The sequence below is a fragment of the Schistocerca cancellata genome, chromosome 3, assembly GCF_023864275.1.
Source record: "Schistocerca cancellata isolate TAMUIC-IGC-003103 chromosome 3, iqSchCanc2.1, whole genome shotgun sequence".
NCBI classification, from domain to species: domain Eukaryota; kingdom Metazoa; phylum Arthropoda; class Insecta; order Orthoptera; family Acrididae; genus Schistocerca; species Schistocerca cancellata.
Window position 1 is genome coordinate 290,207,480 of NC_064628.1, and position 26,918 is coordinate 290,234,397.

Consider the following 26,918-nt stretch of genomic DNA (forward strand, 5'->3'; position numbering starts at 1 on the left):
ATAAGAGGTGGCAGTGCCAGTGCCAGTGACACAGAAGGAAGAATCAGATTGGAAACTTGCACAGAAATTAGCACCAAAATTAGAGATGAGCACCTGTGCACAGATGAGGCAGACAACAGGAACACAAAGACTTGTCCAGAAGACAGAGTCAGATCAGGTAAGTAGGCCATGCCAGTGGCAAAATAAAGATTTGCCGGCATCAGAAGGGATCACATCAGTAGGAAACATGTGTACTGAGTAGACACAAAAATTGAAATCTGAAGACCCATCTGAAAGTTAACATTGAAGCAGGTAAAGATCTGTACTGGTGGGAGTAGGAGCTATGCCAGTGGCAGAGTAGAAGCATCCATACCACTGGCAGAATTGAAAAAGGTGTGGCAGTCCAGAATGAAAAAGCAGTACCAGCAGCAGGTCATGCCAGCAGCAGAATGGACAACATCATGCTAGCGGCAGAATGTAAAAGGCATGTGGATGGCTGAATGGAAAAGCTGTGCAGGCAGCAGAATGGATGAGCTAGACTGGTGCCACAATGGAAAAGCCGTACCAGTGGCAGGATGGAAAAGCCGTGCTGGAGGCAGAATGGAAAAGCCATGCGAGCAGCAGAAAGGAGAGCCATGCTGGTGGCAGAATGGAAAAGCCATAATGGCGGTAGAAGGGAGAGCCACATCAGCAGCAGAATGAGCTGCACCTGCAGCCGTAGGGAGAGTAGCACTGGCGGCAGAAGAGAAGGCTGTGCTGGTGGCAGAAGAGCAGTTCCAGATGGAAAGAAATATGGGCCAAAATTCCTGATGTGGTTGTTATGATGGTATTCTTGACCGAAGCCGCTACTATTCGGTCGAATAGCTCCTCAATTGGCATCAAGAGGCTGAGTGCACCCAGAAAAATATCAACAGCGCTTGGCGACTGGATGGTCACCCATCCAAGTGCTGGCCATGCCCAACAGCGCTTGCCCCTCCTATCTGCATCCTCCTCGGAGGATGACACGGCGGTCAGATGGTCCCGGTAGGCCACTCGTGGGCTGAAGACAGAGTGCGTGAGTGAGTAATGGCAGCCACTGGGAAGGCACAGAAAACGGTGACCAGAAACAGTGGTGTGGTGTATGGTGCCGTCAGCTTGGGTGGAAGCACGCTAGCCAGTGGGATGTCGGCAGAGCACTGACACTCAACAGGAGATGAGGACTCAAATCTATGACAGCCTCTGGATTCATAATGGTGCCAATAGTCTCAGTCAGGGCATCAATGCCTAGGGAAGACATGGTAGCAGCCGAGCCCAAAGCTAGCGGTAACAGATGAGTGCCTCGGGAATGCTGATAGAAGCCTTGTCACCTGTTCATGACGTTGAGCCGCCCTTGGAAGGAAGGATGGCAATTGATGCAAGCTTATGACTAAAGGCAAACAGCATCAGCTGGTGTCTAGGATGGAGTCCAGTTGGAGCCCTAGGCTGCACTGGGTTGATGTCCAGTCAGATTCCAGGGCTGTGCTGATCTGCTGCTGAGGAATGCTGCCAACAGAAGGGCTGCAAGATGCAGCTGGCCCAGCGTCCAGGCAGAAGGATTTCCATGAGGTGATATGTGATGTACAGATGCAACATAGTGCTGTGCTCACAAAACCTTGGCTGGATGTGTGCTCTGATGGCGGGTGATGCTGATGTCTCTACAGGAGCCTGCTGAAGTCTGGCATATGTACCAGATGATGTATTGCTGTGCACACAAATTGGCAGGTTGCTGTTGTGGTCCACCAATGTTTAGTAAGCATATGGTGTCTTCAGATGCATGTGATTGACTCTAGCAGACAATGCCAGGAGTACGGCAACCCACTGGCCACGGGTGAATGTGTCGACGGTGACAGTGGCCAGGTCACTGGCCTGGCCACAATAGTTTTCATGTAATGCCACATAGTCAAATTAATGTTTACATAATGTAATAGACATAAAGAGAATTAATTGATGTCTTACAATTTAATTCAACATCAATAAATCCATATCCCTCATTCTTTTCACACTGGGTTTCTGGTTGAACAGCTGAAATCTTGCACCATGACATTTTCGTTAATGGATGGGTAAACAAGTAACTGGGTGTTACTACATTCATATATGAGTGCTAACAACATCATAAATCTTCTGATGCACCAAAAACAGCGATTCTAAAATAAAGCACTTCAGTATCTAAATAAGTGGTGCTGCATCACTGGATAATTCCAGTGTGAGCTGGAGAATAAAGAACAATAATTGTACTAGCAGTATTAGGTTATTGGGTGGCTCTAAGAACAGTTCTCTCTTATTGTGCACAATTAACAATAGCTGTAAAAATAGCTCACACAGAGGGGGCAGGGAATGCTGGTTAAAATCAAGAATAAGCTGACTTCATTAACGAATTCAGGTTCCATGGAAAGTAACAGATTCACTAATGTAGGAAGCACAGCAGCTAATTCTAAAAAGCAATTGTCTACAGAGAGCAAAGGATTGTGCCTCAATCAGTTTGGTGCTTGGATGGGAGTCTTTTAAATGTTTAAATGAGAACTAAAACAAACATTAATGAGGGAGCAAAAAATATGAAAGTTCAGAACAAAAAGGAACTGTGGAAATAAATCGTTTGCAGATTACGAACAATTTAAATTGAAAAGAACACTAGCAGAACGCTTAGAAGATGCAACAGATCTACTAAAGAGACTGCCTATACTATGCTTGTCCATCTTCTTTGAGAGTACTGCTGCACAGTGTGAGATTCTTACCCAACAGGATTAACAGAGTACATCAAGAAAGTTCAAAGAAGAGAAGCACATTTTGTATTATTGAGAAATAGTGGAGAGAGTGTCACTGACATGATACAAGATTTGGGGTGTACATTATTAAAACACACACATTTTTTCTTGTGGCAGAATCTTCTCATGAAATTTCAATCACCAACTTTATCCTCCAAATGCAAAAATATTTTATTGGCACCAATCTACATAGGGAAAAATAATCATCATAATAAAATAAGGAAAACCAGATCTCACACAGAAGGATACAGGTATTCATTTCTTCCATGCGCTGTTCACGATTGGAATAATAGTGACTTATTGTGAAAGTGGCTCATGAATCCCCTGCCAGGCACTTAAGTGTGATTTTCAGAATATCCAAGTAGATGCAGATGTTGATGTAGATAAGCTTGAAAAGTGATACTAAGAACCCGTGAAAAAAAGAATAAGTATTAAGCACCTAGAAAAAGCAATCAGAAAGTATTTGTACACTGAAACTACAATTGCAGGACTCCATAAAACTGTGGATGACTTCATGCAAGATGCAAAATGTAGGTAAGTTATAATTCAGGAAGCTGATAACAAGCAGTAGATACCCTATACAACCTACAATGTTTTCATGTGGAGAGTAATTCTGGTTGTGATAGTTATATCACATTTTTGTATAGTTTTATACAATGTTTTCTCCAGACTTCTGTCATATCCTCATGTATATGAAGAAGCCACCTTCATTATTCTCTGCCATCTGTGTGTGGCACCACTTATGATGGCCTGAGGTTTTATCCTACTGTCATTTATGATTATCCATTTTTTTACTTGATTCTCTATGTCATTGAGTATTCTTTTCTTTATTCTTAACTTTTCCTTGTTTTCTTTATCTTTCTCTCTAATATTCTCTTTGTTTCTCCTCCTTTGCAAGTGATAATATGATTCATCTATCAGAGCCACTATTATATCTGTCATCTACTGTTTATTTCTCTTGCTGTTTCTACACAGTGAATGGTTTTGTTCTTCGTATGATCAGTTTGTGTACTCTATCACTTGGTGGATCAGGCTCTTCTGAAATGGAAGCCAATTTGTCTGGAAGCTTCATGCTGTGCAAAGTTTCAGCTTTTCAACTGAATATTTACTTCACAGTTTTATGTAACAATTTTCATTCATATTTTATAGTATGGAAAGCAAACTATTCTATGCTTTGCTATAGTATTAGAAAGTTAGATTCTTATGCATATAGAATCTATAATACAAAGTATACATTCTCCCATTGGCAAGCTCCAAGTAGACAAACATTGAGGGTGATATTTAAAACTTTGTAGAGATGGATGATTTTTGATTATCAGTAGAAAGCTGCTTATACGTATCCAGTCTATCCTTTCCCAGAACATTTCAAAAGCTCTTTCTCAACATTGGTCACTTTAGTCATCTTGTCTTACTCTGTTAGCTAAATGTTTTCATTTCCTTAATACTGTTACAAGAGTTTACATCCAGAATAATAATACGAAATACACTAATTTCATTTTTTCTCTCATAATTTCCCATCATTTGATCTATTGCTGTGACAAAAGTGCAGGAAAGTGGATAACAAGTATAGTTGTAGAATACATACTATAAATAAACCGGAAAATAATCTATTTCTCTTCATAGAGTGGTCAGATAATAATTTTTAAACCTTTTATAGGTGGATACATCCCAGCAGGGATTTGGGTTTTGACTTGATTCCACTGACTGATCTGATATTCAAGAAAATTGACAGCGACTGGATCTCAACAATAATCCAAATTCTTCATAACGAGATAAAAAAAAAATAAGGTCCAATTTTACAGCAACAACAATTACACCTATCTAAAGCTAATGGAAAATTTCATAAGAGAAACAAATGTGATTAATATGATGATAGTTATTCATAAGATAAGGACCTGCGAAAATTCGTGGTGGCCCACAGTACTGCTGGCCTGCTGCTGTTGCTGTTGGTGCTGATACACTGCATATCCTCCACTTGGAAGGATTTCTCTGCTTCCACCTCCTGGCCTGAAAGAAGAAAGAACTGCAGTGAATAATCAATTATTTCACTCAATTTCCAAACGTTTCGTTTGCCAGAATTTGTATCAGTTTTAACTCTAATACAGAATAATAAATTCACTTGCCTTTATCCAAATAAAATCTTATCTGTAAACTACTTCTGTCCTCCACCATACGCCTGTTACAAAGCTAACTTTCATAACTTATCATTCACTCAATTCTCAAGAAAGAAAACTAAAATCTTGTTTTATTTTTATATGATGCTACAGATAAAAGTAATATTCCATTTAAAACACATTCAGAGAGTAATCTGACTGAACATCTAATCAATTGTTAAAAATAATTCAAAATTATTTAGCAAATTTTAATATTATCTCATCAGCATAGTTCAAATGATTTCAGAATGCTTACTCCTATCTTCTAATACTGAAAGTAATCAGTCAAAACACATCTGCATCTGGATCTTGTAATACTGCATCTACAAGGTCTGTTAGAAAAGCATCAAACTTTGCTCCGTCCTCCCCCCCCCCCCCCCCCACCCCCCCCCCCTCTCCCACAAACACCTGATTATTTGAATCTAGCGCACTTGCAAGAGCTGACCTTGAATCTTCATGCACTTGCATGAATTTTTCCCACATGTTGATAGCGTCAGTTGCTGGCAAACAGCAGTTCAGTGAAGTAGTGTATAGTGTTTGTGTTGGTTTTTCATTGCAAGGAAAATGATGGAATTACTGGAGAAGTGTTACTGCATCAAATTTTGCCAGAAACTGCAGCCACGTGGAAACCATTTGGAAGATTCAGACAGCTTTGAGTGCTGATGCTATAGGCATTAAACAGAGTAAGGAGTGGTACAACCAGTTTAAAGATGGCTCCGCATCAGTGGAGAGTGAGCCATGCTCTGCTTGGCTGTCAACATGCCAAAACGACCAGATCATTGCCAAAGTGCATGCGAAATTGTGGCAGAGATGGTCATCAACACTTTTTCAGCACATTCCGTTGTGTCCAAAGATAGGGCCATGAAGAGGGGGTCAGCAAAATTCGTACCTAAGCTGCTGATGACAGAGCAAAAGCAACTTCGTGTTGAAGTCTCACAGGCCATGCTGGATTCAACAAACAGTGAATCCGACTTAATGAATGCCATAATCACTGCTGAAGAGTCTTGGGTGTATAAGTACAACCCAGAAACCAAATCCCAGTAATCACAGTGAAAGCATTTCTCATCACCAAGACCAAAGAAGGCCTGCCAAGGGTGCAGAAATGTCAAAGTGACACTGACTGCTTTCTTCGACTTGTGTGATGCACCATGAATACACACCACAGGATCAAACAACCACAAAAGAGTACTACAGGGATGCCCTCCATCACCTACATGATGCTGTGTGGTGCAAGGGAACTACTTTGAGGGTAATTAGGTGTCCAACACTCCAGGTATCCCAGTTTGTGTTTCCTGGGCAAAGATCAGATACTTTTCTAATGGACCTCGTACATCTATACTCTGCAGACCACTGGGAAGTGCATAGCTGAGGGTATGTCCTATTGTACCAGTTATTTGGGTTCCTTACTGTTCCATTCACAAATGGAGTGTGGGGAAAATGATAGTCTGAATGCTTATGTGTGTGCCGCTATTATTCTAATCTTGTCCTCACTGTATAAGATGATCTTGTTATGCAATATGAAGCAATTACCTGTGAGACAAAAGTAGTACTTGAATTTTTAAGCGCCATAGCGAAAAGCATACATCAGTGCCACTGATTATAGCAGTTTTTGCTCCAAATTAAATATGTTCACACAACCGACACATAATTTGCAAACACTGTATTTCACTTCATGTTCTTCTAATCTGCTCAGCTTCATATAACTGATTTCATCAGAAGCTGAAAAACATCTGTTTCACTTTTCTTCTTCATTTGCTATCAAACCTTACAATTAACGAAAATGAAATATGCTGTGGGTGTCAATTTGTTACACAATAAAAATATTTCTCATATTTCACCTTATCATATTTATTAGGACTTCACACAGAATCAGTAACATGGTAATAAACGCACTAATAGCTGGGACTGTCTGTGGTTTTGCCAGAACATTCTTAGTGACAGCGAAGTCATGTCAATAGATGATAAATTAAAGATTTAAATGTGAGTGCTGTAATCATCTCATTGTCCACCAGAGATGCAGAAAATGATCTGTTACTGCTCTCTGAGGATATTGACCATCAGTCATATCATACATCACAGGTGGCACCACTGCAGCCTCAACCCGTTTTCACCATGAGTAGTGCTGCAAAAAAGCAACTGTAACTCTTCTCACCCCCCTTCCCATGGGAAGACATTATCCCACATGATGTAAACTGATTGCCATTGACTGGGTTTAAAACAAGAAGTCCAGCCCCAGAATCAGCAATCTATAATACCTTTGAGCGAATGATATACAATAGATATGCCAGCTTGTTCTATTAGGTTGACTACTGGCTGTTTACTCGAACAGGATTGTACTTCACTTCAGTCAGCAGTATAGTGATCACATTGGGATAATGTTGTGTGGACTTGGTCTGAATATGTGTACCTGTTTGGTGTAACTTGTCAATAATGTTTTTCAAAGTAACAGCCTTTTTACAGTGAGTACAATACAATCTTTTCCACCCTGTGAATGTGTGACTGCTGAAAAAGAAGGAAGCAAGATTAGGGTTTTATCTCCCTTTGATAATTGGATTAGGGAAGGACGTCCTAATGACTGCACTGCCTTGCTCAGTACTGATCTGGCAAATCAAAAATTCAAATAATCAGGAGAATGTCAACAATAAGAAAGAAAATAATATACTGTGTAAACTGACAGTTTATTCCCATTGTGAATTATGCACAGCAATATAATTATTCACACTGAAATGAGAAAGAAAATTTGTAAAATTTATGACCTAACATTTGAATGTAAAGAGAACATGACTCCCTATAAGTCATATCACTGCAAATGGCTTTCGTCTGAATTTTCATGGCCAAACAAACAGTGGGAGGTGGACAAATGAGGTATAAGACTGAACAGTGTGAAGTCTAATTTTATAAAAAAGGGTTTATTTTCTTGAAAGTGAGAAATGTATTTAAGAAAATACTTATACAGTAATTTGAGGGAAAAAGTTTGTCCAAAATTTCACTGCCAAAGAAAGAATGAGAGATGGACAAATTGATGATTGTGAGATCTAGTTTTGCAAAAACAAAATATTAAATTTGCTTAAAAGCAATCTGCGTAATTAAACTGTGCATGGATTCTTCTCCGAATTTTCATAGTCGAAGAAGAGTGGAAAATGGACAATGGGGTATCAAATGAACCAGCCTAAGTCCAAGTTTTGCGAAAAAAAGTGTTTAATTGCTTATAAGTAATCAAGATAATTAAGAAAATGGTAATTAGTAATTTATTTTTGTCCATATTTTCATAACCAAATGAGGAGTGGGAATTGCATGAATGGGACATCAAATAGACCAGTTTTGCAAAAAAGGATTTAATTGCTTGAAAGAAATCAGGATAATTAAGAAAAACTTAATTATTTATTTGAGGGAACAGAGAAACATTTCATGAACACTGTTGCTACCTATGTAAATGAAATGTAAAAAGGTTCATCTCTTCAAGGCCTAGCCATTTTGCACATAAAAAGTTACATCAGTGTGGTATTTAACTGTCAAATTGACATCCTATGAAACAAGTACTAAATTCAGAACATTCCGAAAACAGAAGGCGCTAGAAAAGTGAGTATGTAAATGCCTCTATGGTAACATCTCAGTTGCAGCTCTATACGTAAGTATTGTTCTTCCTGCAGCCATTAACATCTCACAGTTAAAAGCTGACAAAAGTGGTGCTAGCTGTCAGGGATCTTGACCATACACCTGGTAAACATGGAAGATCTTCCAGCAACACTGAAGGCAAAGAAATCTGTGAGACGGACAACAACAGAAAAGATAGTTCAGAAGCTTGGAATTATGCGAAAGAATATTGGGAAAATTCTTTACTGACATTAACACTTTCCCTACCAAGTCTTGCCCTGTTTATGATTGCCAATGTTTTCACAGCTTTTCATTTGGCTTCAGTCCGCCCCCGGTAGCTGAGTGGTCAGCGTGACAGACTGTCAATCCAAAGGGCCCGGGTTCGATTCCCGGCTGGGTCGGAGATTTTCTCCGCTCAGGGACTGGGTGTTGTGTTGTCCTTATCATCATCATTTCATCCCCATCGACGCGCAGGTCGCCGAAGTGGCGTCAAATCGAAAGACCTGCACCAGGCGAACGGTCTAACCGACAGGAGGCCCTAGCCACATGACATTTCATTTTTCATTTGGCTTCATGCTTTCTGAACAAAAGTTGAAAATAAAAAGTTAGGAAAAACAGTATAATGTTTTTTCAAACCATTTGCCTAAAAGAAAGAAATAACACAAATTAGAGAAATATTTGACACTCCAAATTGTGTTTATCAAATAAGGTGCCAACTGAAAATTTAATATTCAGTGTTTAAATTATAATATCAATATTATGAAAAGAAAAGTTGCTATTCACCTTATAGCGAGTCGCAGATACACATTACAAAAAGACTGTCACAATATAAGCTTTCAGCCAACAAAGCCTTTGTCGAAAATAGAAGACGAGACACACACACACACACACACACACACACATGACTGCAGTCTCTGGCAGTCCTTTGTCAAAAATAAACAACACACACACACACAGTTTTTTTTTTTTTTTATGAGCCTATCTGCGATTCAGCATCTCCACTATATGGTGACTAGCAACTTTCCTTTTCATGATGTTGTTACATTCCATTCTGGATTTTCCATTGTTTCATTATATTATCACAATTTTAATGAGTACTAGAGGATGTTTATCTGGTGGATTATGTAAATAATGCAGTCTGCTGTTTTGTGGCCTTGATATATTTCTATCATCTATGCCCAAAGGTTTAAAAAAGTTCCAACAGTTTTCAATCTCAAAAATGCTTCAATAGAGAATCCTTTAAATAGCAGGAAAGATTATGCATGCAGTGCTCAAGGTAACGTCTCCTTTAAAAGCTCGTGTCATCATCACTGTTCCTGCTCTCTCACTTTTCCTAATAAAAAAAGGAAATGATTTTAAACATTTCTCAAAGCTGTATGAAATAGTTGGCATTTATTTTTTTATAGAACTTTTTAGGCCTAAGAAATTATAAATAAAAAATTTCATCGACTCATACTATGCATTTATTGTTAGTGTGCACTAATTTCCTTCAATGCCTTATTATAACTTATTTTCAGGCTTTCTCTGTAATGTAATGGCTAATGTTGTGTAGTATTGGAAAACATGATATAATGCAATACACATGTATATTCCCATTCTTGATTCATCTTGTAATCCTTGCATTGTTTTTAAGTTTCACTTTAGTACTTTCCTTTTATGACTATTTTTCTCTAATTTTTCTTTCATTTATATATGTCATTCAGTAATTTCAGAAACTAATAATGTCACTCAACAACGAGCACATGTGAAACAGTGCATTGCTAACATCATTTAATTCATATAACTTGCATAAAAAGATATCAGTTTTGTAAAAGCTGTATTTACTGAAAAGGTTAACACACTAATTAATGTTCAAATTGATGTGGGTGAATGTTAAACCCATTAGCAAATAAGAAAAATGTTAAACTGAGAGAAGTGACAAACAAGTGTGAAAGGTTTAGTACCAGTAACTTTGACAAAACAAAAATTACAAACAAACAGTCATTGTAATTATGATAGTTTAAAACACCGAGTAAATTTTAATGTGACTCTTATAGTGGAATTACTTGAGTTACAAAATTCTATCTTAATTATATTAATTACATCTTAACAAAGAAGTAGATTTATTTTCACTTCAAACACTAACACAGGTTGACATGGCGACATCTGCAATGATCAGTTCAGAACAGATTATGGTTGATTACATTTGGTCAGTTTAGTAGTGTTTTATGAAGGTACAGATTGGTCTCGAATTTGTATGTAAAATAGAATTGGTGGAAAGTTGTGAATATATCTGTCATATCTAGAATAAAAATGGAAAGAACTACATCTGAGTTATGTTATTTGATTTAAGGATCCTGAATATGTTCATTCAGCATACAAGTTAAGTATGATTTTTATAGTTGTTGTAACGATATCCATTTCATCACTGGCATGTGGTGATATATTTTGGGATGATTTGCAAACAAAATCAGCCACCGAATTAAATTTTTCACAGTATTTAAAATCTAGTAATGTTAATGATGAAACAATGATTTATGTTAGAACAAGCACATTTGCTCTATCAAGTTCTTCCATCAGTTACTGAAGTATGTCTACAAAGACACACAACTAAATATCTTCAGCAACTCAAAGGAGGTTCAGATATGTTCCTTTAACATGTGTTCCTTCTTCCTTATCACAGTTAACAAGTTTGATAATTTCCACTAGTACTGCTAAGAGCAGTGCTGATAGTATGAAATCCCTTTGACTGGATCTTCTGTCAGTTTTGAATTTTCCACCGTCCTGATGCAGCCTAATAAAAATTTCAACTCTGACATACATATTCTACATCTACAACAGCCCCTGAAAAACCATTGTGAAGTGCATGACAGAGGGTACTTTAATTGTACCACCTTTAGGACTTTTTCTTGTTCCATTAACATATGAAGTGCAGGAAGAATGGCTACTTAAATGCCTCTATCTGCACTGTAATTAGTCTAATCTTGTCTATGCAGTCCATAAGGGAGCAATACATATGGGATTGCAGTACATTTCTACATTCCACACCTAACGCTGCTTCTTGAAGCTTTTTAAGTAGGCCAGTTCAAATTTTTTGGCATTTTTCTAGTGGGTCAAACAAACATCTGACCATTCATGTTGCCATTCTTTGTATAATTTTAATATGCCCCATTAGTACTATTTGATGTGGATTCCACAAGTGTTTTGTATGCAGTATTCTTTGTAAACTGATAAAATTTCCCCATATACTACCAATGAATCAATGTCTACCACCTGTTTTAGCTACAACTGAATCTATGTGTTTATTTCATTTTATACATCAATTAATTACACTCGCTATATAAGCACATAGTTGACTGGTTTCAACTACTTTTTTGTATGTGCACAATTTTTACATTTCTATACATCACTTTCAAATTATATCAAGATTTGACTGCATGTTTTCGCAGTTTCTTTTCAGGCAGTATTTCAATATAGATAACTGCATCATGTGCAAAAAGTTTTAGGTTACTGTTAATATTGTCTGTCTGTTCATTAATTCACAACATAAACGTCAAGAGTCCCAAGAGATTTCTCTGGGGTGCACTTGAAGTTACTTTTACACCCGTCAGTGACTCTCAGTCCAAGATACTACGCTGCATCCTCTCTACCAAGAAATCATCAATCAAGTTCCAAATTTTGTTTGATATTGTATGTGATCATACTTTCATTAACAATACATCCTTTGGTAAATTAACACTAGTTAAATAAGTACAGTCTATGGCAATTATAACAGATATGTTGAACCTCGTGCACATGACACTAGTAAGTCTACAATTTTCTATCCTCTTTCTTGCGAGCCAAACAATTTCAGACTTTTTTCTAATTTCAGAGAACTGTCTCCTTTCACAAAACTTCTGTAAATGAGTTCTCAAGTTTCTTTCACATTACTTTGCCTCCAATTTTAATTGTTTCTACTGAAACATCATAACCTTCCAGAACTATTCCTTTACTCACATCTCTATTGACTTTATAAACTCCAACTAGCATTACTTTCAGAATGACATTGTTTTTATTACCTAGCTCTATTTCTGATTCATTTCTCTAACTATACAAACTCTACAATATTTAGAATATTTGGACAATTTTGTCTTTGCTGTTAACTGCTGTAACAGCCGCCATAACTAACGAAACACAATGTGTGTCCAATAAGTTTTTGTTTTGTTTTCTGTGCCCTCTTATTGTTTTGAATTGTGCTTTTAATCATATTTTGTTGTACATTCTTACATGCTCTCAGAGATATTTCCAGACAGTTTAGTTTAGTTCAGGTTGTTCTATAAAGTTGTAATTATCTTTTACTCAAATGTCTCAGCTTATCTTTAACAGTGGCGTTGTTCGATTTGAGAGTTTCTTTTACTTTCTCCATAGCTACAATGTTTTTTGCTACTTGCTTACAGTAAATTAAAATTGTGTCTTTTGCCAGTGTCAGCATAATCTTTATTTTCCAAGATGCTGACCTTTTTCCTTAATTTCGTCTGCTGTACTCTCTGTTCCCTAATGAATTATACACTATGTTCCAGATTGGTACCAGTACACTTTGTTTATTTCTAACTTTGTGTTTATTTTTATTTTACATGTTATTAGCCTACAATCACTTTATATGCAAATTTTATTTAAAGTAATCATATCCTACATAACTTTTAACTCTATTTGGTGCTTGTCACGTGCATTTTGTATTTTTTTCTTCTGAAATTCAAAGTTAAGGACAAATATTTTCCTCTCGGCACTGCTACTAATGTGTTACCTTCACTATTTCTCTATCACACACAAAGTAACACAATGAAGAATCAATATTTAGTTTTTGTTCTACTTTCCATTAACATTATCGTTTTATAATGGGTTTAGCTGTCATTTATTAGTTTCTGTGCTAGCTCTACTGCATGCCCAGAATACCTAGTAACAATGAAGAGCAAGTAGAAATTTGCACCTATAAAGATCTAAGAGCATGTACAAAGAGAGAAACTGACAACTCTAGAAAGAATGAGACAAAGCGTGAAATCTCCAAGCATAAGTGCTGAGGCAGTCCAAAAGAAAGGCTAGTTGAGCAAAACAAAACTGCACCAGAATATCATGATAAACTAAAAGAAGATTGATTACTTTACATCAAGGGACATTAATGATGACTGGCTTAAATCGTATTACAAACTATACAGCAAAATTCCAAGCAAATTTATCACAGCATTAATGTGTACATACTTTCAAGGAAAAATAAGCTACTCCAACAATGAGTTAATAACTGTTTAGAATGTGGCACAAAATGAGACGTTGAAAATGAATCACATAAATTCCATTAAAGGTAAATAATTTGCCACTCCGAAATAGCCCCTGGAATTGCAGACAATACTAGTAGTTATGTCGGTAGATAAAGCATGATATGAACAGTTCCCAGAAAGAATAAGGGAGGAACTAAGTCTGTGTGAAAAATATTTGCCAGAAGAAAAGATGAGGTCATAAGGTATGTTAATGCATATCATATAACCCTCCCCCCCATGAACCATGGACCTTGCTGCTGGTGCGGAGGATGAGTGCCTCAGCGACACAGACAGCCATATCATAGGTGCAACCACAATGGAGGGGTATCTATTGAGAGGCCAGACAAATGTATGGTTCCTGAAGAGGGGAAGCAGCCTTTTCAGTAATTGCAGGGGCAACAGTCTGGATGATTAACTGATCTGGCCTTGTAACATTAACCAAAACGGCCTTGTTGTGCTGGTACTGTGAATGGCTGAAAGCAAGGGGAAACTACAGCCATAATTTTTCCTGAGGGCATACAGCTTTACTGTAGGGTTAAATGATGATAGTGTCCTCTTGGGTAAAATATTCCAGAGGTAAAATAGTCTCCCATTTGTATCTCCGGGAAGGGACAACTCAGGATGACGTCTTTATCAGGAGAAAGAAAACTGGCATTCTACGGACCGGAATGTGGAATGTCAGATCCCTTAATCGGGTGGTTAGCTTAGCAAATTTAAAAAGGGAAATGGATAGGTTAAAAGTTAGATACGGTGGGAACAAGTGAAGTTCGGTGGCCTTATAAATACAAAATCAAATAGGGGTAATGCAGGAGTGAGTTTAGTAATGAATAAAAAAATAGGAGCCCGGGTAAGCCACTACGAACAGCATAGTGAACAGATTACTGTAGGCAAGACAGACATGAAGCTCATGCCTACCACAGTAGTACAAGTTTATATGCCAACTAGCTCCACAGACAATTAAGAGATTGAAGAAATGTATGATGAAATAAAATAAATTATTCTGATAGTGAAGTGAGATGAAAATTTAATAGTTATTGGAGACTGGCATTCGATAGTAGGAAAAGGAAGAGAAGGAAAAGTTGTAGGCGAATATGGAATGAGGGTAAGGAATGAAAGAGGAAGCCACCTGGTAGAATTTTGCACAGACCATAAATTAATCGTAGCTAACACTTGGTTTAAAAATCACGAAAGAAGGCTGTATATGTGGAAGAGGCCTGGAGGCACTGTACGGTTTCAGATATAGATTATATAGTGGTAAGACAGAGATGTAGGAACTAGGGTTGAAATTGTAAGACATTTCCAGGGACAGATGTGGACTCTGACCACAATCTATGGGTTATGAACTGTTGATTAAAAATGAAGAAACTGTGAAAACATGGAAATTGAAGGAGATGGGTTCTGGATAAACTGAAAGTACCAGAAGTTGTAGAGAGTTTCAGAGAGAGCACTAGTGAATGATTAACAAGAACGGGGGAAAGAAATACAGTAGAAGAAGAATGAGTAGCTTTGAGATATAATAGTAAAGGCAGCAGAGGATGAAGTAGGTAAAAAAACGAGGCATAGTAAAAATCTTTGGGTAACAGAAGAAATTAAACAATGGAAAATCCAGGATGGAATGGAATGTAACTCAGCATCTCCGCTACATGGGTTACAGAAGAGATATTGAACTTAATTGATGAAAGGAGAAAATATAAAAATGCAGTGAATGAAGCAGGAAAAAAGGAATGTCTGAAAAATGAAATCAACAGGAAGTCCAAAATGGCTAAGCAGGGATGGCTAGAGGACAAATGTAAGGATGTAGAGGCATATATCACTAAGGGTAAGATAGATACTACCTACAGGAAAATTAAAGAGACCTTTGGAGAAAAGAGAACCACTTGTATGAATATCAAGAGCTCAGATGGAAAACCAGTTCTAAGCAAAGAAGGGAAAGCAGAAAGGTGGAAGGAGTATATAGAGGGTCTATACAAGGGTGATGCACTTGAGGGTAATATTATGGAAATGTAAGAGGATGTAGGCAAAGATGAAATGGGAGATATGATACTGCATGAAGAATTTGACAAAGCACTGAAAGACCTAAGTTGAAACAATGCCCTGGGAATAGACAACATTCCATTAGAACTACTGATAGCCTTGGGAGAGACAGCCTTGACAAAACTCTAACTTCTGGTGAGCAAGATGTATGAAACAGGTGAAGTACCCTCCGACTTCAAGAAGAATATAATAATTTCAATCCCAAAGAAAGCAGGTACTGAGAGGTGTGAAAATTACTGAACTAGGATCCTTATTGTTCTTATTATATATTAACGATCTATCTTCAGTGTACAATAGCAAGGCAGTTAACTATGCAGATGACTGAATAACTGTCACATGGGAACTCAATGAAAACAATTTATCACTGAAATGTTCTAGTGTCTTAAACTGCTTGACGAATTACTGCAAAAGTAATTTATGAGGCTCAAACCTCAATAAAACAAGCATGAAGTACTTTCAAGTACATTACCAACACGATGGAGTGCAATAAAATAATATACTGTAATATAAATGACATCATCCAAATACATCAGAAAGGCTCTAGTAAACATATCCGACATCCATGTTCACTTTCATCTGGATTGCAGTTGTACAATGTTTTCAACGGTAAATTACAATTATGATACAGAAGAGTGACAGAGCAAAACTTACATAATACACTAAAACAGTCATGAACAGGAGATGCCGCTGGTTCAATTATTCCATGCAAAGAAAAGTAAGTATGTGAATAAAAATAGATAAATTGAGTTGAAGAAGAAATCTGTTTGCACAGTCATTGGCTACTTTAAAAATTTAAGGAAAAAAGGATCAATAGAATGTAGTGGCATGCCAGAATTGAAGATATTAGAGAAAGAACACTAGCTCACTCGACGATGCTGAAGAAAGCAATAGGCTCTGCCTTGTTTACAGATCTACCCTCGCATTTGCCTAAAGTGTCTTAGAAATCATGCTGGTAGCAGAATAATCTGAACTCTGCTTATAAATGCAAGTTCATACTCTCAAGTATTGCAATAGTGAAAATGCATATTATCTCTTTAATTCTAAAATTAAATGTCTACAGAACGTGGAGGCTAAATCCTCTGATTCATTCATTGTGTTTACATAAATACTTGTAATTTAATCTGTGTGATAAGTGATGGTACACCTTCCTTATAATTACATGACAGATTTCACCTCGCTTCTTGACATCCAGTGCATTCAAAAGCTTAAGGTCCAAGGTTAGAACATGTCAAGTAACCACAGAGAGAGAGAGAGAGAGAGAGATAGGTGCCGTCAGTGAAATGAGAATCACTAGTACAACCTCTTCTTCATCAAAAGGGTAGCCTATACTAACTTAATTTGGAGTCATTACTACTGAACATATGTAATTGAAGTTCTGTTTAGAGTAACTGTTATCATTTACCAAAGCTCTTTGTCTCTGGAAGACTGTCACTTGTTCAGTATGTTTTACTGAAAGAATATGTAGTGATAACCTGCAGGAAATACTGTAATCTTCTAAAACATTACACAGACACCATACTGAGGATCCCCCATACTAGTTATCACACGCCTGTAACTGCTGTTAACATGTAATATCCTTCATTGAGTGAAATGTGTGGGAAATAAAATGTTAGGGTGCTAGCATTTGCTTAGTCCCAGTTCTACATCAACAATGGCAGACCACCTTTACAAGAAATGCAGATAAATAATTTCCATTGCACACAAAAAATTCCAGAAACAAGACATGTACTAGAAGACTTTGAGGAGCACTTGTTGGATATCCTACATCTACACACATTTCAAAACTGCATAAAGTCCATAAGAGAACAGTTTTCATATAATATGAGTGCCAAAATGTTTCTAAGGGATGTGATGGTTCCACGTTTTCACACTGACATAGTGTATGACTCTTCCATATACGAAAATCAGTAATGTTTCACACATTTTATCATCATATTCACTGAAAAGAACACAATTTAAGATGAGATGACATCCTCCAAAAGTCATACACATGAATATACCACCACTCTCCTACGAAAAATAAATGCCATTAACTGACTCACCCCTCCAATTTTAAGCTTTGTCTCTTTCTTACATATTTACCTCCCTTCTTTCCACTTTTTTTCAGTTGAAATGTGATTACACCTGGTGCTGAACTAACATTTCATTATATGTAACATATAGTTAAAAATATAATTAACTCTAAAACAGTAGTTCAAAAATGCCCACTACTACTAAGCTGTACAGCAAAAGATGTCTTTTCAAATAATTTACATTTTTACAGAATCTATAATACCAACTACAAAATATGTAATCCACCACAATCAGGATTCAAAACTATGAACACTCACATGAAAGCTTCCATCTGGCATTAGTCTTAAAAAGTTACATCCTCATGCAGTGATCTAGCAAATCATGAAATAACAATTAATTGTTATGCCAGGCTGTAAATGCCCTCCTTAATTTCCTTGAATTTACAGTTTTTTTTTTTTTTTTGCTTATTTCTCAAAAACTTACCCAATATCTGGTGAAATATGACTGCTGACCACTGATTTATCTTCAGTAGCTGCAAGAGATTCTGACAGTTCTATGCTTTGTAGCTTCTCCATTAAATGATCAATATTTCTGTCATGAGAATCATTCACTATAACTCTGTCCCCAATTTCTATACGATCAATGCTAGGTATTTTAAATATGTTTTCATTTAAAAAATTACATTTGCACTCACAACTAAAGAAATTTTCACGTTTTGTTTCACAGTAAGTGATACTGCTTACACTAGCTGAATCCGTTTCTGAACTACTTTTCTCACTTTCACTATTTATGTTCAACTGTTCATAAGAAGTCTCTGGATTATAAGAATACCCACCCTGTGATTCACAGTCTTGATTGATTTCACTTTCACAGTTTTCCATTGACACACAACTAGTATTCTCACTGTCTGCATTGTAAGTTCCACTTATTAGTGGATTTTTAAAGTCTGTTGCAAAATTTCGTGTTCTATGATCGACATGACTGGAAGAAGACCAGCCTGAACACAAATGCCACATATTACTGCCCTTATCCACCCCAAGCCTTTGTTGAAATTTTTTAGGTGTCCTTGACAGTTTCACTTTAGGTAAAAACTTCCTTTGGGGTTTTATAAAATAAAATGTTTTGTCCAAAATAGACGAAAATGAACTAGTTTGCCTGTCTCGATGGATAATATCCTTATGCTGTACGCCTTCTTCAGGTCGTCTAAGGATGAAATTACTATTTGACACTTGTGAATGCATAAAATCTCCGTGAAGATAAAATCCATCGAGTTCCTTGCATAATACACACTGGCAATTATGATTACAAGACATCTCTGGTTAACAACGACAATCTCATTTTTGTAAAATGCTCCAGCTATACTTAAAAACAGATCTGAATAAAAATTTTCATTTCCACTCAAATGGTACATTCACTTCACTATAACTGCAACTACAATTTCCTACAATAGTCACATTTAACATAAATCTTGAGAAAGCCACATGTCGTTATTATTTCCTTCATATTATGAACCGAAAACTGAAAAATCATTTACACAAATTCTCAATCCACTAGCACCAGCAAGAGACTGACACTGTCACACCACACTGAGTGCACTGCACTGGCAACTGTTCCTGCCACTGAGCTCTCAGGGCTCACTGCTGGCTGAAGTCAGAAGCAGGACTACTCAAGGTCTCAACTTCCTCCCATTGTGCAGCAGCTGGCTTCTCCCGGTGTGATGCCCTGGTTCCAGTTCTACACTCACTCAAGGTTTCTCCTCAGACCCAGACCTTGGGGGCATTCAGGAAAGGAAGCCAGACCACTTATACTGTAATTACAGAGGAGGAAGTACACTTCCTTCTGAACAACACTTGCAGTGTTACATGCATCTGTGGGAAAAGTATCAAACCCTGCAATAAGCTAAGGAGTACATCTAGCACTGTAGTCAAAAATGTTTGTTAATTATTCGTCAAACACAGAGCACAGTTCAGATTTTCAAAGATTAGCCATCCATTTAAATTGATTGAGTTTATCTCTCAGAGAAGTGCTCGTAGGTGGCAAGATAATATTGAATTTCTCAATGCTCTTCATTTTTTGGCTTTGAACACAAACTCATAGAATTTTGTTTCTATTATTTTTTCTCCATCTGCATCTATGTTAATCACTAAAAAGAGTGTGGCAGAAGATACCATTATTCTATTATGTGTCGTATTTTCTCTCCTATTTCGATGAGGCATGAGGTAAATTATAGCATTTGTGAGTGTATGCACAATGTTACTAGGTTACCAGTCTCATTTTTAAATTAGCAGTCTTCTACATGAGCGTTCTGTAGTGGTCTGAATAATGTTTGTGCAACCCATCCTGAAAGTTGTTCTTTGATTTATCAACATAATTATTTGCAAGATGTTTTTCTTTGAGTACCTGTCACTTGAGATTAATCTGTCATACATAGTCTTATAACCATGCCTGGATTGTTTTCTGTTATCTGACTTTCTAGAATTTACCTTCCAGTATTGTCACTGTCTTTATTTATTTGATTCCATTATGTGTTACTTAATGTTTCTCTGTGATGTAACCAACTTGAAAGACAAGAAATATTTTGTATATTTCGTCTACGACTATTGTTGAAAACATATGGCATATTTCCCAATAATCAACAATGCAGCCACATTTCAATGCATTAGTATTCATCTTTTCTTCCCAAGCCTTTAATTACCACTTTACTTATCGTTACATTATATATTCAGGTTCTTTTATGAGTACAAAAAAGTAAACTGTGTGTCTTTATCAGTTTTTCCCCTTCTATTCAGATGTTTCCTACTATTTTGGGTAAGTTACAAATATTTAATATTATATTCTATCTGACCAAAAGTATCCAGACATTTATTAGTGAATATAATATAGCTTGTATCCACCCATCTTCATTATGATTGATTGAACTCTGTTGGGGACACTTCCAGTGGCACGTCTGAATGTCTGTAAAGGAACAGCATCCCATTCTTCTTCAAGAATCAATACAAGTAGTGATATTGGGCACTGGGATCTGTAGTAAAATCAACATTCTAACTCAACCCAAAGGTATTCCATTGGATTGAGGTCAGGACTCTGGGCAGCGTAACTTGTTTCAGGAATGTTACTAACCACCAACCACTGCCTCACAGATGCTACTTTACGATATGGTGCACAGTCACACTGATACAAATAATCATTATCTTCAGACTGTTTCTCTACCATACACAGAATTCAATGTTGTAAAATGTCTTGACATTCTTCCACATTTAGCATTTTCTTTAATGCAATAAGGGCACCACACCTTAACCAGGAAATGCACCCCCATACTGTAACACCATTTCCTCCATGTTTCACAGATGGTACTGCACATGTTGGGAGGTAATGTTCTTCAGACATACACCAAACCCAAACCCTTCCATCAGACTGCCTCAGTGTATAGTGTGATTCATCACTCCAAACAACTCTTTTCCAGTCATCCACCAACCAGTGGAATCACTCTTTACACCACCCCAAGCATCATGTAGCACCGAACACACAAACTTAGGCTTATGAAGAGCTGCTCAACCATTGTACCCTATTCTTTTTAATTCACTATGTAAAGTCACTGTACTGCATGGATGCTGGTAGCACTTTGAAACTCTCAGGTGTTTCCTTTGACTGGTTTCATGGATTTTTTATAAACGTCCTCCTCAGTACACAACAGTCCATATTTGTCAGTATGTCTGATCTTTGTTTAGCTGTGGTTGTTCTTTCACTTTTCCACTTCACAATTACATCACCAACAATTGACTTGGACAGTTTTGGGAAGGCTGTAGCGTCCCTGATGGATTTGTTATTCAGGTAAATGACCAGTCTATATTCAAAATCACTGAGATCTCATAACTCACCCACTGTACTGTTACTGGATATCTATTGACAACGCAATACTCTCTGCCTCCTTTTACACTTGCAGGTCCACCTCTCATGCCATCTAGTGGTCAATTTCACGCTGCATAGCAGTGTCTGGGTACTTTCATTCAGATAGTGTATATGTTCTCGGAGCTATACATAATTCTATAAATCCATTACTGCTATGCACAGACGTGTTTTAAACACAATGTAAATTGAATGAAAATCCTAATTCAAAGTATAGTAGTAAAAATTAATATGAAGGAAGGAAAAGGAGGTTTTAACATTCTGACAATGATGGTATTGTTAGAGGGAGGGGACAAATTACAGTAGGAGAGGGATAAGTAAGGAAACTGACTCTGTCGCTTTCAAAGGAACCACCCTAGTATATCCATTAATGGGAATTCAAAAGATTCAAGTAACAGACTACATACTTCAGAAGGAACCACCCTAGCATATGTATTAAATGATTCATGGAAATCAAAATAAAGTAAATCTGCATCGCTGGAGGGAAATTTGAATAACACTCCTCCCAAATGCAAACTGATATGAATCATGTATCTGAAAGAATACATGTTTTGTACGTAACAACTGCTGAAACAGTGACTGACTGGTAATATGTGGCTAGTACACAAACAAAAAGGAGAAGAAGAATACAGAAGTTGAATCTCTAGCTTTCATAATCTTTTAAAACATTCCTTTTAGCGGAAGATAAACAGTAGAAAGTAAATGTTCAGTTTTGCAACATTTGATACCAAGTCCAAAGATCACAAGCTGAAGATTTTTCGGATTTATAAACTTAATTCATTTATTTGTTGTGTTCTGTGGATCCCAACAGGGATATGAAATAAATCGATTATACAGTAACAAAAGACAAATATAACAGAGACTTAGTCTGTGTAGGCCTACTGTGTTAGCAATAAACCTCACTATCCCTCTTAAACACTATTCATAATTATGCCAGCTAAATTTAATCCGATAAATGAGAAAGAGAGGTAATACTTTGAAAAAAGCTTGTGTCTCCTTAGTTATACTAAATAGCTGTAGTTTATTTACAATGGGTAGCTGAATATTTACTCCAATTTCAATGGTTGTGTTTATAGAAGCTAACAACAAACTGACTTCTTTTAGAGTTCGCAAAATCATCATTCAGCATGTAACATATCCAGTTTTGCATAGATCTGCTATGAGTGTTTTCATCCAACCTGTCACATGACACTAGGCACTTCTACTCATCTCAGCTGGTCATACTGCAGAGGAAAAGCTATGCCTTTCTCTTTTCATGTTGTGTTGGCAGATTCCCACAGAAACCAGAGCAGTGTGTTTCTCCTCCTAGTTCTCACAGCTAATCAGCTGCCTAACTGCTTCACATTTGCAAGTTAGTCCACTACACTTCTAACAGAGAAACTTGCCAAGTAAATCTCATAATGTCAACAATTGTTGCTCACTACCTGCATAAGTAACAATACAACTTCACAAAAGTCACTTTCTCACATTACTTTAGGAAAACTATAATTCATCTAGGTCACAATGGCGTACTGCAAATGAAGCTGATTTGTAAATTCTGCAAAGAGGCAAAACATAAATTACGTCTGAGGCTCACATTCAAATTTGCACGTCATTAGCTTATAACTTTATCTTATCTTTTCACACTGTCCAGGTAAGTGGAGATGTTTTATACTTGGTATTCTGCCTCTGTGTTAAGTGTTGATTGTTTCTTAGAAGTACATCAGTGATCTGTTTTGGAACCTTGCAGACTAATGTTGTTGTTGTTTTTGTGGTCTTCAGTCCTGAGACTGGTTTGATGCAGCTCTCCATGCTACTCTATCCTGTGCAAGCTTCTTCATCTCCCAGTACCTACTGCAACCTACATCCTTCTGAATCTGCTTAGTGTATTCATCTCTTGGTCTCCCCCTATGATTTTTACCCTCCACGCTGCCCTCCAATACTAAATTGGTGATCCCTTGATGCCTCAGAACATGTCCTACCAACCGATCCCTTCTTCTGGTCAAGCTGTGCCACAAACTTCTCTTCTCCCCAATCCTATTCAATACTTCCTCATTAGTTACATCTACATCTACATCTATACTCCGCGAGCCACCTTACGGTGTGTGGCGGAGGGTACTTATTGTACCACTATCTGATCCCCCCTTCCCTGTTCCATTCACGAATTGTGCGTGGGAAGAACGACTGCTTGTAAGTCTCCGTATTTGCTCTAATTTCTCGGATCTTTTCGTTGTGATCATTACGCGAGATATATGTGGGCGGTAGTAATATGTTGCCCATCTCTTCCCGGAACGTGATCTACCCATCTAATCTTCAGCAGACTAATACAGTTACAAAAAGTTACAATACAGTTACAAAAAGTAAACTGTGTATAGTCCTTTTTTAGCATATTGTATCAAAAAGTGTCAGCGCATGTTTAACAAAAGTAAAATCTAGTAGTTGTATTAAAATAAAGAAAATAATGAAAATATAATTATTTTTAAATAATTATTTGCCAGAACTGTTCTCCTATATGACTCATTACAGTTTTACAAAAAAAAAATTTCTGTTGCATGAGTTTATAGACTTAATACTACAAATATACAAAAAAATTGAAAAAAATTACTGTAATGATATTTGTAGCCAACCTGCTGTTCTAATGAGTTAGAAACTACATGAACTCCTTTCTTTTGGGTTTTAATATGAAACGCTGGATGAATTGATTGAAAGAAACTTATTTTTTCCTTGCTTCTTTTGTACTGCCATGATATCAATAGAAATGATGTTGAGATCTAAGCATCTTATGTTTCCTATCACTGTATTCTGTTTTAGTGACCTTTATACTGTGAATGTTACTCACCTTCTGGGCTTTGGCCTAACAATCTCATGACTGCCTTCGGTCATGCACAGTGGGCTGAGTGCACTGCGGTAGTGGTCAGCATCCCTAAATTCGGCAACTGGTTGGCTGTGTACTGGTTGAGAATGTGGGCCAGAGGCTGCGGTGGGTCCTCCAGAGGAGCAGGGAGCCGACACAGGTGTGGACATGACTACTGCTCTGCCTGAAACATAGAATGCCCAGCATCAGGTTACAAGCTGTACTGCAAACTGACAAAGATATCATTAGTTGTCAGCAACCACCGAAGAAAGCTTAAGCATTATGGGTGCTTGTGCTGAACTGTGAAAGCTGGAAGTCTGAGATGATCAGGGGTGTTTATGATCTATTCATGGATATTAAGAATGCATAAACTTACATGACAGAACATTTACTCCTTAATGATACTTACAGTTTTAAGGAATCAGTTTCAGATGAATGGCAGTTCAAACATTTTTTTGTGCCTGTATAGTTGCAAACTTAATTGCCACAAAGGCTTTGTACTTTACTCAAAGTGTCATTATGGAGTCCTGTACTAAGACTTTTTTTCCCTTAATTACTCACACCAATGAACCAGAAAACTGAGATGTCCAAGAATTTGGAAATGTGTTTAATACATTTCCTGTAGCTTTAAATTAACATATAATCTGGACTCTGGGAATATAAATTTCTTGAAACCTCATAACAGATGCAAAACTTGATGAATAAGATTGTTAATGCATCATACTTTATTCACTTTGGTCACAGCAGCTAGAGATCAAAACAGCTAGTATTGCTGTTACGCTGTACAAATTTCTTTTGGTTTGCATGTGTGGTACGTAATTCGTTATTCTGTGGCTGAAGATACTTCATCAAACAATTGCGTACTGAAAACTACAGATGTTAATGCTTCAGAAAACTGCAGTGAATCGTTTATAACTATGCCTAACACCATTTTTAGTTGGTAATAAAAACTAACTGAAAAACAAATATTTCCATGATTTGCTGCACATCTATTATATTCAAGCTCCAGCATCCAAGAAATCTGTGTGTGTGTGAAACAGGATAACTCTCAAATGTAAAAACCAGGGGTGTGAGCAATGTCAATTTTGATAGTTCCCATATCCAGCAACAGATGGCAACACTTATCTCTAAGCTTTTACATTTGGGGGTTTGCCCGTTTTTCTGCGCATGTCTCCATACGTGCTACCTACACACACACACACACACACACACACACACAACATTACTCCGGAGAACGTATGGCCTTTCTACTGTATGTTTCAGAAACGTTTCTTTGATCGTATTAGGCGTAGCTCGACCCAAACATTTCTGCGGATTGTATGGCAAGGCGTGATGCAACCCACATCAACCCCTTGGCCCTCCAGCCAACGACCTTTGCAGCGCCGGTACGGACATAAACGCAGGAATTTTCAGGGACGTATGGACCGGTTCCGGAAGCCTGCTTCCTCGGGTCGTTTCCCGACACTGCTGCAAGGAAGTTCTTAATGAAACGACGTCCTTTCGCCCTGGTTTCGTCTTTGCACGCGCTAGGCACCCAACAATGTCCTGGGGGTGTACAACTGTCCGGGGTAAACTCAGACTTTGTCGTGTCCGGACAAATTCGTTCGATTCGAAATAAATAGATTGAGTAAATCTTATTTAAAATTTAATTAATGAGGATTGGTGGCCGCGAGGTTCTAGTCCTCCCTCGGGCATCGGTGTGCGTGTTGTTCTTAGCGTAAGTTAGTTTAAGTAGTGTGTAAGTCTAGGGACCGAGGACCTAAGCGGTTTGGTCCATTAGGAATTCACATACATTTGAACATTTGAGGACTGGCGCATTGGTATTTCATTCGTAAAAAAAAATAAAAAAAAAGAGAAAGAGAGAGAGAGAGAGAACAGCGGCAAGCACGCTTAGCCGCTCACCTATACACATGCCGGCCGAAATGGCCGAGCGGTTCTAGGCACTTCAATCCGAACAGCGCGATTGCTACGGTCGCAGGTTCGGATCCTGCCTCGGGCATGGATGTGTGTGATGTCCTTAGGTTAGTTAGGTTTAAGAAGTTCTAAGTTCTAGGGGAGTGATGACCTCAGATGTTAAGTCCCATAGTGCTCACAAGGGAACCTCCCATCGCACCCCCCTCAGATTTAGTTATAAGTTGGCACAGTGGATAGGCCTTGAAAAACTGAACACAAATCAATCGAGAAAACAGGAAGAAGTTGTATGGAACTATGAAAAAATAAACAAAATATACAAACTGAGTTGTCTATGCACAAGATATGCAACATTTGGATAGATTGAGTTCAAGAGTGCCGTGATCACGTGGTTAGCGTGAGCAGCTACGGAACAAAAGGTCAACGGTTCAAATCCGCCCTCATG

General features: G+C 37.6%; 1 protein-coding gene across 5 annotated transcripts in view; it reads right to left on the reverse strand.

Moving 5' to 3' along the window:
• LOC126174976 (ankyrin repeat and BTB/POZ domain-containing protein 2) overlaps positions 1–26,918 on the reverse strand; it is a 595,788-nt gene that overhangs the window by 229,656 nt on the left and 339,214 nt on the right. For 2 of the 5 annotated variants that reach the window (XM_049921452.1, XM_049921451.1), the window contains exons 3-4: positions 24,548–24,746; positions 4,655–4,766 (exon numbers count right to left, since the gene is read on the reverse strand). In XM_049921452.1, the coding sequence (XP_049777409.1) occupies positions 4,655–4,766; positions 24,548–24,732 (297 nt within the window). In that variant the 5' untranslated portion in view covers positions 24,733–24,746. Of the gene's footprint in view, positions 1–4,654; positions 4,767–18,306; positions 18,945–24,547; positions 24,747–26,918 lie in introns of those variants that run through there. The other 3 variants (XM_049921450.1, XM_049921448.1, XM_049921449.1) reach the window with 2 other exon arrangements.